The 15,070-nt window shown below is 36.5% G+C and overlaps 1 protein-coding gene across 1 annotated transcript in view; it reads left to right on the forward strand.

The window, feature by feature from the left end:
* Window positions 1–15,070, forward strand: part of LOC140478907 (arf-GAP with coiled-coil, ANK repeat and PH domain-containing protein 2-like) — a 171,223-nt gene that overhangs the window by 122,628 nt on the left and 33,525 nt on the right. Inside the window, exons 10-13 of the mRNA XM_072572528.1 lie at window positions 8,067–8,179; window positions 13,406–13,457; window positions 13,807–13,907; window positions 14,442–14,553. Of these exons, the coding sequence (XP_072428629.1) occupies window positions 8,067–8,179; window positions 13,406–13,457; window positions 13,807–13,907; window positions 14,442–14,553 (378 nt within the window). The remainder of the gene's footprint in view (window positions 1–8,066; window positions 8,180–13,405; window positions 13,458–13,806; window positions 13,908–14,441; window positions 14,554–15,070) is intronic.

Genomic DNA, 15,070 nt, shown 5'->3' on the forward strand with positions numbered 1-15,070 from the left:
TGCAGTTCAATCTGTCCATTTTCTGTAAACTTTTACTTGCACAATAGTCAGTAATGTGTGTTCTTTCTTCCATCTTTTCCTTAAATGCTGGTCATAGGCTGCACTTCAGGTAAGTTATAGTACACTTATGTATCACCATTAGTATACGTTATCTAGTGGCAACTGGAGAAGTAATAGTAAAATTACTGATCTTACCATTAACTTTACGTCTTTTGCTAAACTCCTACTACTGTTTTGGCTTTAGTCTGTTTGACTACAAATGTGTATTCACTATTTTGTCTTTAGTGTAGATCTGATGTTCTTGCAATAAATGTTATTGGCCTGGGCCCTGGCCTTGGACTTGACTTTTCAGTGCATATAAATATTTATCTTGAATACAAATAGTGTACATACACAAGTAGTCATTTGCAAAAGTCAAAAAAATTACCAGTTTTTTTTATCATATTGGGAACAAATGTATACTCTAACCTCATCCCAAATCATGGAACTCTTCCCTGACATGCAGCAGAATTTTACTGAGTTTTTAAACTCCCTATAGTCACTAAAATGTGCATTCTTCAAAGATAACTGCTAGTAATTGTATTTTTTGATGCATGATGCTGAATCATTTGTTAGTTTTTTTAAAATAGAAAGTATAGAGAAACAGTATTGATGAACAATATGCAATAAACAAGGAGCCCTGAATGATGTGGGTTATGTTGAGATATCTGACAGATTGGCATAAGTCCAATGAGGCTGGCCTTGATCTATGGCATAACCAGATGCGTTTTCTAACAGTGTTCTGGGTGTCGAGATTCTCGCTAGGGAGTGGTGAGATGCTTATTAATGGCAATTATTGTAAGTTATCACCTTCGTTCACACTGAATCAAGCCTCATTAATATTCAGGTTCTTATTCTACCATGTGGTGAATAGAAACTAGACCTGAAAATCAGAGCAGTTACCTGGCAACTCAAGCTTGCCACTTTCTCCTCTGGACTTCCATCTTGGACAGCTGGCATCAGTGTCTATGTGCCATGACTAGTGGCTGTCCGCACCCAGTGTTCATCTCTGCACCATCATGGCATATCTCTGAACCACTCAAGATATGCTTCTGCATTTCAGTGCTGCAATCTGGAGTACACCAGGACTTCTCATTGCAGTGCTGAAGCAAGGACACTGTTTGGATCCAGCTCACTGGACCAGACTGCATCTCTGCTCTGCACCCTTGCTCATAGTGTTCACTGGCCTCTCATCTGTTTGGATGCTTGCAGCATTTTCTTCATTGCCGTGTATTGCCTTGCAACAGATGCACAAAGTCAAGCAGCTCATTGTGATTGTCAGTAATCGTCAGTTAAGGGGTGGATATTTTGCTGTATAGCACCATATTATGTCTGTGTTGCACTTCGTTCATGTCAGCAGCTGACGGGCAAACATATTACATGTGCTTCAATCAAATGGCTATGTGCCTCTAAGTCCAGGGGTGTAGTGCTCAGTCACACAAAGGGGAAACACCCTTCAGTCAGAGGGTCTCTGCACTGTAAGACAATAGCAGTCTGTATCAGGTGGCCACTTGACAGTCGGGGTCAAGACCCCTTCCTTATTGGGAGTGAACAGCTGATTTCAGTCATCCCACCATCCTTCCTGGCTCTTTACATCCTTTTATGGGCTGTTTTTTCTCTGGAATGAGACAAAGGGACAGATTGAATGAGATGCAAGTGCATGGCACCGTTGTCATTGCTATTGAATCCTTCTGTGAACTTACCCCTCCTTAGCTCTAATTTCCAGCAATCCCATTAACCTTGTAAGATAGTGCACTCAACTAATTCTGACCCTCTGAGCATCCGATTTTACTTGCTGTACCATGGCACGCAAACCTTCAGCCCCTAAGGCCCTAAGTTCTGGAATTCCATCCTGAAACAGTATACTTTTCTATCTCTCCTTTCCTTAAAAATCTATCTCTCTCTGACCAAGCTTCTGGAAATCTGCCTTGGTATTGCCTTACGTGGTTTGCTGTCCAAGGTTGCTCCACAAGGTTCCTGTGAAGCAGTGAACATTTGCTTTCATATTAAAGTTTCAATGTAAATATAAGGACTCCGGTAGTTACTGCTACATGATGTGGTTTTCCTGGCAATGTAAATGTAACATGAGAGTGACACAATTTTCATTCAATTTATCTGAATGCTTTAAATATTTCCTGTGAATGAAGCATATCTAGCATAGGACCATATAGTTTTATTAATTTAAGTAATCAAATCTGTGCTTTTCTTTGAGATATTTTAGATAATAAGACTCTCGAATGTTTTAATAACAAATGAAATTACTTTATAAGGCATTGGTTCATTAGCAACTCAATTTGTTCACGATTGCATCAGCTGTTCAACATCAGCTGACTGCTTTTGTTTGTGAGGAAGGATCCGAAACTCTAGATCTGACTGGTGAATGCATTGAGGCAAACATGAATAGAAGAATCTTACCTCATTGCACGAATATCTAGTTATTTATCAATAAGTCAAAGGAAAAAATATAGCCCAAATTACAACAAAAGTGACTGAGTTTACGGAAGTAGTGTTAGTCAGTGTCGAGAATGTATTCTGAGCTATAGATTGACAGTTTGTGTTGATTTTGAATTTATCAACTCTGCAAGAAAACTTGCTGTGTTTCACTGGAATATAGATTTTTACCCATTATAAGGAACGGTTGCAATGAGATTCTTCAGGTTCCGTTACATATTATATATGGTAAGTTGCTTTTATGAAATGTGTTTATATATGAATGAGCAGTTTCAGTAAGTATCTTTCAAGAATTCGGCAAATCCACAGAATTTCAGTAATTGCATTTAGTAGGGTATTTAGAGTATTACATGACCACAACTCCTCCTTATGGTGGTATTGCATTTGATTATTTATTCATTTTCTATAACATTGTTAAGCATGAGTTTTATTCCCCAAAACCACCTGCTGTACAAAATTCTGTAATTTTTTAACACCTTAAATTGAATGTTTATTCAATTGGGAGCTACTGTCTAATGGTTATGCACTGGGAGTGCCACCAGGTTTTTAGTTTTCTCAATTGAAAGGCATTGACTCTACTGAGACTACGTGTAATTTACCTTAATAGAATACAATGAGTAAAACTGTAGCTTGTGATACAAATATATATGACTAAGTTTCTCTTGAATGTATTATACTATTGCTTCTCACCTTTACATTTAATATACATTAATTGGTTTATTTGTTTAATGAAATGGAGTATATACAACAATAGTTGTTTAATGTCTGAATATGTAAACTTCAGGTTAGTGAGCACCTTCTATTCAGTCATCTTTTAAAATGAATCTACCTTTCCATGATAAAACATTACATGCTTTTTAAGAACATTTTCAGTTCTGGGTTATAGTGAATCATTTTACATGGCTGTGGTCCTAAATCTTTTAAAGAGAGAAAAAAAAACAAAATTCTGGAAAAACTGAAGGTCAAGAGCATCCTTTGAAGAGAGAAACAAAATTAATGTTTGTTGGTGATCATTCATTCATGCCAAGTCTTATTCTATGATTTGAGGCCACTTAAGTTTGTATGTTTTGACATCTGGTATAGTCTAATACAGAATGTTCTACCCTGAATTGGTAAGGAACTGTAGAACCAGAGACTAATTAGTTCAAGGGCGGATATATCATTACTAACCTTAACGATAAATTCCAATCTTGCTTGGCCTTGCCTGCTTTCTGGAGGAAACGCTGCATTATTTAAAACAGAGTATGCTAGCACTTTAAGCAATGTACATTGGGCCATTGGTATTACTCTAAAAGTTCTTAATGATTGATGAAATGCATTATGTTTCGAGAGCATCAAGGGGTCTTGTGAAATAGTAATGAAGTCATGGTTAGAACTAAATGAGATGATGAGTTTTTGACTTTTTGATTCTTATGAAAATGACAAAAACTAATATTTTTACCTATTTTCTCCAGACAGTATGCCTAAATTGTTGTTCCATATGAGATCAGGTTTATTCTACATGAATAAATGCTGCAATATTCATGGCAGAAACTATGTCCTCTGCATTATTAAATTTCTATTCAGCATTATCTAAAGACTAAGAGATGGACTGTCACTACTTATTATGCATGAATCATTAATTCATCCCAGCTCATCTGCTCCCCAACTTCTGTTCCTCAGTCTTGTGTTTGCTGATCTCTCCACAATGTCTGTTTTCTTTTCCCTGAGTTGATGTGTGCATTGCCTATTTCCTTCATCACCTCCACATAAGAAACGCTAATGTTTATTTGTTCTCTATCATCAATTTAAGTACTAGGTTTTATTTCTTATTTGCATCTAAATTTTCATTGCTCCTTACTGTGGTCTCTACAATTGGCTTTTGTGACGCCTGCTAATGTTACAATTAACGTATGAATCTCCATTTGTTTCCTGTATGTCGTTCACTTCCATAATACTGCCCTTGTCTGATTACATTCTTAACAATTTTCCAATGAAAATATCACGTCTCTTTCCACAATTATTCCTCATTTCTTGCAGGTTCCTTTCAGGTCAAGCACTGTTATTTGGCAACTTGTAAAAGATGGGTCAATTTCCCAATATAACAGTGACCTCTAGTTTTACTTAACCTTTTCCATCAGTTCCATGACTGTTGATACATTGTCCACCATCCGTCTTTACTTAGGACCCAGAAGAGCAAAGATTCTCCCATCATTATTCGCAAACCTAGAAACTCTCTTTTTGTTGTCCATTAATACATCTGTGCTTTTGGGCTTGGCTCCCATCAAATTCAAATGTTGCCTTCCCTGTGTCAGTCTGAAGATGCGCAACAATTACATAATGCTTGATTCAGGTCAGCTGTCCTCTTCTCTGTCCTATTACCAGTGTTGTTTTCTTCCATTCTTGCATCTTCAGCCACTTGCTACTGAAATGCTAGTTGATAACAATATGCCATGAATTTTTTAAACTGGTCATTAAGTTGCCACCTATCCTGCCAAAACTGTGAATTGTTCAGAATGCTGCAATTTCAAAGTCTTTCAGACTACACTATCACCATCTTCATCCTTGTCAGGTTCCTTTTGCTGTCAATAGTGTGTTAAATGGATTTCAATATCTACATTTTGTAATTTGTCTGTGATGTGGTCTCAGCTTTACTCAACATTCTCTTGCAGACACATACATATGTCATTTGAGTTATAGGGATGTACAACATGGAAACAGATCCTTCGGTCCAACTCATCCATTCCGACCAGATATCCTAACCTAATCTAGTCCCATTTGCCAGCACTTGGCCCAAATCCGTCTAAACCCTTCCCATTCATATACCCATTCAGATGTCTTTTAAATGCTGTAATTGTATCAGCCACCACTACTTCCTCTGGCAGCTCATTCCATACACTTAGCACCCTGTGCGTGAAAATGTTGTCCCTTCGGTCCTTTTTATATCTTTGCCCCCCTCACTCTAAACCTATACCTTCTAGTACTGGACTCTGCCCACCCCAGGGAAAAGGCCATGTCTATTTATCCTATCCATGCTCCTCAGACTCCAGGGAAAACAGCCCCAGCCTATTCAGCCCCTCCCTATAGCTCAAATCCTCCAACCCTGGCAACATTCTTGTAAATCTTTTCTGAACCCTTTCAAGTTTTACAACATCCTCCTGATAGGAAGGAGACCAGAATTGTGCGCAATATTCCAAACGTCCTAACCAATGTTCTGTACAGCCACAATATGACTTCCCAACTCCTATACTCAATGCTCTGACCAATATGCATAAACTATAATGTTATGACTGATTTCTGACTTGTATTTGGAGAGGCATTGACCCACTGGTATTATCACTAGACTATTAATTTAGAGATGCTGGTAATGACCTGGGTTTGAATGCCATTATGGCAGTACTTTTAATCAACAAACGAAAGAAGGTCTACTGATAACAGTGAAAGCATAGTTTATTTTTGGAAAAACCCATTTGGTATCGTTAGGGAAGGAAATGCCTTCCTTGCCTAATATGGCGTACGTGTGACTCCAGACTCTCACCAATGTGGTTGATGCTTAACTGCCCTCTGGGTAATTGGGGATGGGCAGTAAACGCTGGCCTAGCCTATAACTCCCACAATCCTATGAATGAATATTTTTTTCAGAGTGCCCAAATTTAACTGTCACTCATGCAGAATTCTTGTGCTTCAAAGAACTCCTATGTCATGTGTTACTACAAGATTCTGATTCATGGATTTCCTCAGAGTATGCATTTGAAATGTTGCAACCCTTCTGCTCTTTTGCAGATGTAGATTGATCTATGCGTTTACAGCACTTTTCTTTAGCACTTCCTTGTAATTTTCATAAATGATTCTGAGTCTGTGAATAGGTCTGTCACACAGCTTTAATGCAGTCTAGCCTGTTACCTTTCATATTCTCTTACTCCACCTTGCTTTTCACTTCTTTAAACTCTTTTTAGCATAGTTTCTTAAATTTAAGTATTTTAAACTTAAGTGAATGCATGTTTTAGTTCTAAAATATTGCAGTGCTTTTTGATCTGCTACTAGCCTTGGTTCTGAATGCTTTTGATCCAGTGTATTTGTGATCGGATCAGTTTGTACTTACAAACATAATACAAAAATGGTTTTAGCCAAATATGTATTTTGCTCGAATCTCATTTTGAGCGCACACATCCAGGAAAAAATACTATCAATTAGTGATAACCTTGCACCTGGTGGGGGGACGGAAATACACATTGACCTTGTAGTTTATATCCTGTAGAGATGTACACCACCTTGTTGTTCTTGACAGCATCTGTGTTGCAAAAATGTAGCGCTGCTACTGGCAAAGCTAGTAGGCACTTTAAAAATTAAATTAATTCACCATATGGCAGGAAAAGAAAAGATCCTTAAACTATCGAAGGAGAATTGCATTAAGAAATTGTGTAACCTAAAAAGATATTGAAATGAGAAATTTTGCATATTTCCATAGATGCTGTGTTCAGCTTGGCATAGAAAATGACATGCAGCGTCTGTTTCTTAAGTTTTAAAAAAAAGACTTGCCAAGTGTTAGGGAATTTTCAAACTCTGTGATTTGGCATAACACAAAACCGAACAAAAATTCCACACTGAAATTATGATACAGAACAAATTTTCTTTTAATTTGAAAATGAAATTTATAGTTTGCATGTTAAATGATGTTAAATGATATTCTGTGAGAATAACAAAATTATCAGTTCCATTCGGGATAATTTTAATTTAAAAATTTGATCATTTTTCAATAACTTACATAAAATAATGACATAATCTTGTGAGCAGTTGTCACACTGTGCACACCAGTTCATCCTACATTTTTCTTATGCTTATTATTGCTGAACTGGTCTACTACAATAGTAATGGGAGTTTAAAAAAAATGCTGTACTGTTTGTATGATGTATAACTTTAAAATACAACTAATGGGGAAAATCATGGTAGGCTATTCAGTGAGCTCTTCTGCATTCAGCTTCAAGTGCTATGACTGAAAAAGTCATGTGGGGAGGTGGGCAAAGATTGCCAAGTTTAATTGGAGAATATTATCTATCAGTTGCATGAATTGCTAATAAGTGGGGAAAAGAAATTAAACTAAATAAAGCACGCATTCTGGCAAGAATTCTAAAGAAGAGATATTGGCCTCAATGTTGACTCTATTTCTCACTCCACAGATGTGGCTGGATCTGCTGAGTGTCTCCGTACTTTGTTTTATTTCAGATTTCTGGCATCTGCACAAGTTTGACCTTGCATTTAAAGTACTTCAATAAAAGCATAATGCCCTTTTGTGCTTCATAAAACATTATTGCATTTCAGTGAAAATCTTTTTGTTGAAAATAAAAATAAGATTTATTATGGTTAGGTTAGCGTTGTTGGTTATGAAGTTGGTGATCATTTACAGACTAAGAAATGCAAATTTACCACATGGGTAAAGTATAATATTTCACGGTGTATGCTTTCCAAAACCAGATTTATAGATTTATAGGATGTGACCATACTGCAAACATTTAAACTTAAATAATTTTGTGCAACTAATTTTTTTTGTTGTCAAGTAATTGTTGCTCTTATATTCAGTTTTGAATCATATGTTTTAGGATTTCTCCAGCGATGATCCTAAGATAGAATTTAACATTGATGCTGCTAATGGTGTAGTCATGGAAGGATATTTATATAAACGAGCCAGCAATGCCTTTAAAACATGGAACCGGTAAGATTAAACTTTGATTTCGGACTGAAATACTCTGTACTTAATAAGCAATCAGTGTAGAGAAGTTCACACAATTAGTATGAAATCATCAATGTCTGTCTCTCAATTTTCAACATTTGCTAGTAGAAATAGAAATCCATGATTAGAACATAAGAATTATTTTTTGTTTCCATGTGATGATATCCAGGTATAAAATTTGTTCATCTTGATTGTAATGACTGCGTATTCAGTACAAAGTTGTCATACATTAGATCTAGCTGGCCAAAACTATGCTTAAGTTTTAGTTAAACAGTTCTAGTTATATCATTTTAAAATTAAAACAACAGAAGCACTTTATCAAACTTCCTCAGGTTTCATGGTGACTGTTTACAATTTGCAAAGTCCAAAGATATGCAGATTAGGTGGACTGGTCATGCTAAATTGTCCAGGAATGTATAGGTTCAGTGAGTTAGCCACAGGAAATGCAGGGTTGTGGGGATAGGGTGGGAGGGTAGGTCTGGTTGAGATGCTCTTTGGAAGGTCGTTGTGGTCGAATGGCCTGCTCCCATGCTGTAGGGATGCTATGGTTCTGTGAAGTGCTGCTTAGCCACCAACAATGAATGAGGTACACTCCAAGTGACTTAGATTGGTTGCATTTTGAACTGAAAAAAAATTGGTAAATAAAATGAAGTAGACCTCTCCCAGTTTGCCTTGCTTTTCCTTGGATACAGAGCTTGGTCCTTTTTGAACTAAAGTGGAGTAAGTTTCTAAGTGATCAGACTTATCAGTGCATAGATCCTTTTCAAACGGTAGATCTGAATCAGACTGTCTCTGTTGATTCCATCACTTATGGTTTGATTTTCGTTGTATTATTGAGTTGTACATCAACAAATTTATATGTGCATATTGTGGCCAAAATGGTGAACAATAATTCAGTAATATATGATAAAAGCAAGTACTAAGGTATCTGTCAACAGTGGGTTTTCATCTGTACCCTCTCTGGCCCCAACTAATTTGCAGGTTAACAGGCTGCTGGTTTTTAATCTTGACAACAGTTTTTGTCAGATTCTTACCATGTAATGGTGATTTATGAGCCACTCCAAGGAAATTTGGGAAGACCTTGTACATGTCATCAGTAGGAGTGAAGGGAACATTCAGGTACTATGTTGAATGCTTGTTACATGCAAACTTTCAGATTAGGAACTGGATCTTCTAGCCAGCCCTACCATTTTAAAAAAGTCACAATTGACCTGTTGATGCCTCAACTCCACCTTCCTCCCTATCCCAGATAACTCTAAGCTCTTCATTAGCAAACAAGTCAGACTATGCATTAAATAGCCAATGACCCCACCTCCACAGCACGTTCGGTCAAAGTTCCAGAGACTCTCTATCCTCCTTTTTAAAAGGGCGATCCATTATATTTCTATTCTGTCCTCTCTTTCTAATTCCTGCCATAAGAAGAACCATCTTTACAACATCCTCCTGTAAAGTCTCCTCAGAATCTTGTATGTCTCAGTAAAGTCACCTATTCTTAACTCCAATGAATGTGGTCTCAACCTGTCTGACCTTTTACTGATGAGAAATTTCTTCCTCATGCCCTGCTACCACCATCACAGGCATCAATCAAATGAATCTTCTGTGAACTGCTATTTTTTTTTCTCGTTAAATAAGGAGACAGAAACTTTACACTGCACTGCCATTGCTCTATACAACAGTCTAATGGAACATCCTTACTTCTATAATCCATTCCTGTTGTAACAAACAAGAACATTCCATTTCTCTGTCTTTTCACTAACCCTACCTGCATCCTGACTTCTTTTATGATTCATAAGCTAAGGTCCCTTGTATACCTCCAGAGTCCTGTAACCACTCTACATCTAAGTGATCTAACGCTTTTCTATTCTTCCTGGTAGAGTGGATGAGAACACTTTCCTGCATGATACATCATCTGCTACATTGTTTTTCCCATGTGTTTGCCCTGTTTATATCACTTTGCAGTCTCTTACAGCATGAGAACTCTACGGCCGCTCCCTTATTTAATACAGTTATGATTGATCTGATCTCTGCTTCAACTTCCACTTCCCTAACCGCTCCCCGTAAAACCTTTATCATTACTAATGACATCAAATAAACTTCCGGACAGTTATAGAGGCATAATCCATCAACTCAACAAAGAAACCATTTTTCGCTACAATGGGGTTACATTCTCACACTTGTGTTATGAAGATGTGGGAGTACTATACCTTTGAGAGGAAAGGCTAGCAGTGACAGCACAAGTGTTCTTAATAAGACACATGTAAGATGTGCTGCAGCTACTGGGGTTGCAGCTAGTTACCTGGAAATGACAAAGCAGTTTCGAATTAGGCTAATCAGTTTAAATTATACCCCAAAAAATGTCAAATTCCAATCAAGTCTGAATTGAGTATATTGACAATCTTAAAAGCCAATGACACAATCCAATACTTTGGGGTATAAGACCAGGGAACGTTAAACAGTTGGGTGGAGAACTGCCACCAGACCAACAGCTGTAGATTGCTCGTTAGAACTTTGAGAGATACCTGTCTGGAGAAGAAATTTGCACAGAGAAAAATCTCAACACTGACCTGGAGAGACAATCTACTGACGAAAATAAAGAGAAGATTCGACTGCTGGCTGATTTTTTAAAATTTTGAATTTTCCTGTAAATCTTTATCGGGAGTTTTATCGGACTAGTATTATAGAAGGAAAGGTAACAGGTTAGAGTAAGGAATTGTAAATAGTTGTTAATTATTCTCTGTTATACTTTAAGAAATAAAGTTGTTAATTTTTACTTTAAATTGTTCTTGGCCACTCTCAGTTTAACACATTACTGCACAGGATAAATGTTTTCTGTGTTGCTGGTTTTAAATTGAGCAGGAGGGTTTACCCCGTGTCGTAACACTTTTTTCCTGTGGTCTATCTCTGACTATTCCATCTCAACAGCCAACCCTTCTGAAGTTCTGTGTTTCTCGATTTCTGACCTTGTACTTAAGCATGATTTTCATTGCTTCAGCTGCTGTGGAACCTCTCTCTCTATCTTTAAAACATTTCTTAAAATCTATCCCTTGACCAAGCCAATTTTTACATTTCCCTAAGTGGATTCATGTAAAGTTCTGTTTGCTATTGCACCAGTGAAACTACGCATTTCAGTATGTAAAGGCACAATATAGATGTAAGTTGCTGTAGGATCTTTCTGGATTGATTAATTCTAATGGGTCATGTGGTTTTTCTGATCTGTAACTTTCATTTCAATCCTAATTCAAATCATACATGTATTTATACACTTCACCGATTCTCTCAAGCTATATTTACAAAAGTACTGAGCAACATTTACTTTGTCTTGTGTTTTTTCATGTACTATGCCATGGGAGATCTGTTAGCATGGTGTCAGTTTGTATTGGCTAATGTTTGGTCTGCAACTGCATGTGATGAAGACCTTACATGTCCTTCATTTAGTGCATTCTGATACCTGCAGTATATAATTTTATCCATTGCTATTGATCAATGTGCGGAACTGAAATTAAATGCATGTTGTGTAAATTTCACAATCATATCTTCAAGTGTAAAACTGTTGATTCGTATCAATAGTGCAAAAATGTTTAATCGCTGCTGTTTATTGGGACCTCATGCTATTAGACAGCTTATACTACTTTAGGATGCATTTTATCTTCCTATGTTTTCAGATCACAGTTAGTGTTTCATTTTACTATTTTCATTTTTTCTGTTTTCTTTCTATGTCTTGATCCCACCCTATTTTGTCATGTGACAGGAAAAAGATCCCCCACATCAGGTACCAACCAGTCAGCTGGACATCTTATCTCCCCATTTCTATCTCTGCATATTAGCTTTCACCTGTCTGCAAGTGTCCAAAGAAATTCGGGTAAACCTGGTTTAATCCATGACTTTTGAACTGGTCATCATGCTGAATTTTTTCACAGCATGGGCACTGTTAGTTGCAAACCAGAAGCAGCATATTTTTCCTTCTTTTGCCTTGTGCTCTATTAACACAACTAATTATCCTTTCTACTAACCTGTTGAACTTCAAATTCTGACTGTGTGGTAATCTGATGGTTTCAATAATAAATACAATACTCTAGTTTTAAGATTCCATATTATGAAATATTGTTCAACTAACAACCTTAGTTTATTTAAAAGAAAATCAATTACTCACATTTGTTAAGAATGATTTTAATATCAGTTGTGAAAATGACTTTTTTTGAACTGTGGAACCTTAATCTGTTATCTATGACTTGAATTGACTGCATTTCATTATAAAATGTAAAAATGTGATCTAGTTGCTCATCAATTTATAGTGCACTACTGCAGTGTTAGTAAAATGACTTGCTGCCATTCACTTGTATAACAAATGTGGTATTGGTATGGGCTAGGAATCTAACATTTAGTGCTTAAATCCCACAATGATCATTTGGGATATTGAATTCAATATATTTTGTAATTTATAGACTGGCATTAGTTAAAGTTGTCCCTAATCTCTGTTGGGTTTTAATTTTTTTTTGCTGGTTGTTTGGCTAATATATGGTGACTTTTACATCCAGTGAACAATGAGAGATGGACAATAATTACTATTTTTTGTTTTTCTTTAAAAATAATGGATTTTAGTTCCAGCCTGTTGAGGCACCTCTGTAGTGGAAGGACAAGTGGAGGAGTAATTGCCTTAAATAATGTGCCACTTGATCATTAACATGTGTGCAGTTGTTAGAGTTGAGGACTACTGGTCTAGGACCAGGCTGGGAAACAGTGTGTCATAGAATAAAAAGTATACAATGATGGTCAAGATGAAGTAGGATGGGTGGAAGAAAAGTTTTTTTTCTGTTAAGTCTGTTGTGAAAGTTTGTGTACAACTGAGAATGTGGACCATGTTTTGCATTACCTTGCTGATCTTGTTTAGTGTGTTGTTTTAGATGCTGGCATAGGTATCACAAGCTGGGAACAGTGACGCATCTGTTCCTGTTCACTATTTGCAGAAATACAGCCTGAGAACAGATTGGGTGGTTTGCCTGTGTTGCTCCCTATCTTGTAAAATAACTTGAAAAAGAATCTGTAGACTCCTCAAGGGTTCCTTGAGTTAATTACTCTCGGACAGTCAGGAAGATGTAAAAGGAGTATTAGAGCAGGACTGTTTTCAAAGCTGTTAAAATATTACAATGTTATGTGTATTATTTTTGTAATAGTCCTATGTACATTCCATAAGTTCTTATCTCCCAACAGGCGTTGGTTTTCAATTCAGAACAACCAGCTTGTTTACCAAAAGAAGTTTAAGGTAAGTAAAAGTATATCGAGCATAAGATGCTGAACTAACAACTGACAATTATTTAGTTGTAACTAACTTGTTAGTAAAGTAAAGTTCAGTTTCTGAATTAAATTGCTCTCAGAAGTTCCCCAAAAGTAATTTATATTTGTAATGTCTACTATACCAGCATCTGATGTAAAATCACAGTTTAATATGTTTGTGGCTTTTGTAGACCTATTGAGCTTTACAATTTTAGTGATTATATTTGACACTACAATTTAAGTACATATTCTCTCGCAGACATAGTACTGTAATAATCAATTTTGCTCAACATTTAAATATATTAATCTAGCTGGAGTTCTTTTTAATTTCTTCACAGGATAACCTCACAGTCGTAGTTGATGATTTACGGCTTTGCACAGTCAAACCATGTGAGGATATTGAAAGGCGCTTCTGTTTTGAAGTAGTCTCTCCTACAAAGCAAGTGTCTATACCTTTTTTGTCTTATTTTTGAAAGGCTATAATTATGATTCAGAATGTATCTTGTGTGTACCTACCTTTTGCATTGCATTTCTTTTACAAGATGATAATGGTGATTTTGGGTTCTGAAATGAGGCTTCTGGTGGAAACAAGTGAACGTGCAGGCACGTGGTTTTTCTATGTGGGCAGAAATTCTTTTACATTTATCACTAGTTTTTTGCTTGTTGTAAACACATTATAATCCATAGTAATCAGAATCACGTCAGATTGACCCATCACCTTTTAAACTTGCATACTTAGTTTTGGTATAACAGAACAATAAACTATGTTTGACTTTTAACATAAATGAAGTATATAGCTGTACCTAGGATTATCATAGTTATAAATTGCTTCCAATTTCTGCATGAAGAATTAGGTTTATTGATTCTTGACACAACTTCAGCAATGGTGCTACTTGGACAGTGGGCATGACATCTAAATGTTTCTGTTTCCAGTGGTTCCATAAATCTTAAATGTCTGCATGTCTTTGCACAGGAGCTGTATGCTGCAAGCAGATTCTGAGAAAATCCGACAGGTCTGGATAAAAGCTGTTCAAGCTAGTATAGCTACAGCGTACAAAGAGAAAGGAGAAGAGAGCTATGCTGAAGTATGTATATAGTATATTTTCACTACTTAAAACTCATGCACTGCAGTAATTAAAGGAGAAAGCCAGTCATCACCTTAATATTAGATACTGGCAGTAAAAATAACCTTGCCAGCATGATTCACATCCATGAAAACTTTGTTGAATTTTGGCAGTCGACCTTCCTAATACAGAAGAACCTCTATTATCCGGCATTTGATTATCTGAATATTCCTTTATCCAGCGAGGTCACAAGGTCCTGATGCTTGGCTAAACTATGTTATCCGGAATTCGATTTAACTGAACGAAATACTCCTAGTCCATGTCCTTGGGATAATCGAGGTTCCTCTGTATTTGTTCTGTGGTTTCTAGTTTTTGAGCTATGCCATATAAACACACACAGGTATGGATATTGTCTTTGTAGATTTATTGATCAAAATGAAAGCAATTCAGTCTCTTGTGACTTTTAATTCAGAAATGTACACTAATTATATTTTCCTGGGTTAAAAATCGCACAACACTGGGTTATAGTCCAACGGGT

The sequence above is a fragment of the Chiloscyllium punctatum genome, chromosome 6 (assembly GCF_047496795.1).
Source record: "Chiloscyllium punctatum isolate Juve2018m chromosome 6, sChiPun1.3, whole genome shotgun sequence".
Classification (NCBI taxonomy): domain Eukaryota; kingdom Metazoa; phylum Chordata; class Chondrichthyes; order Orectolobiformes; family Hemiscylliidae; genus Chiloscyllium; species Chiloscyllium punctatum.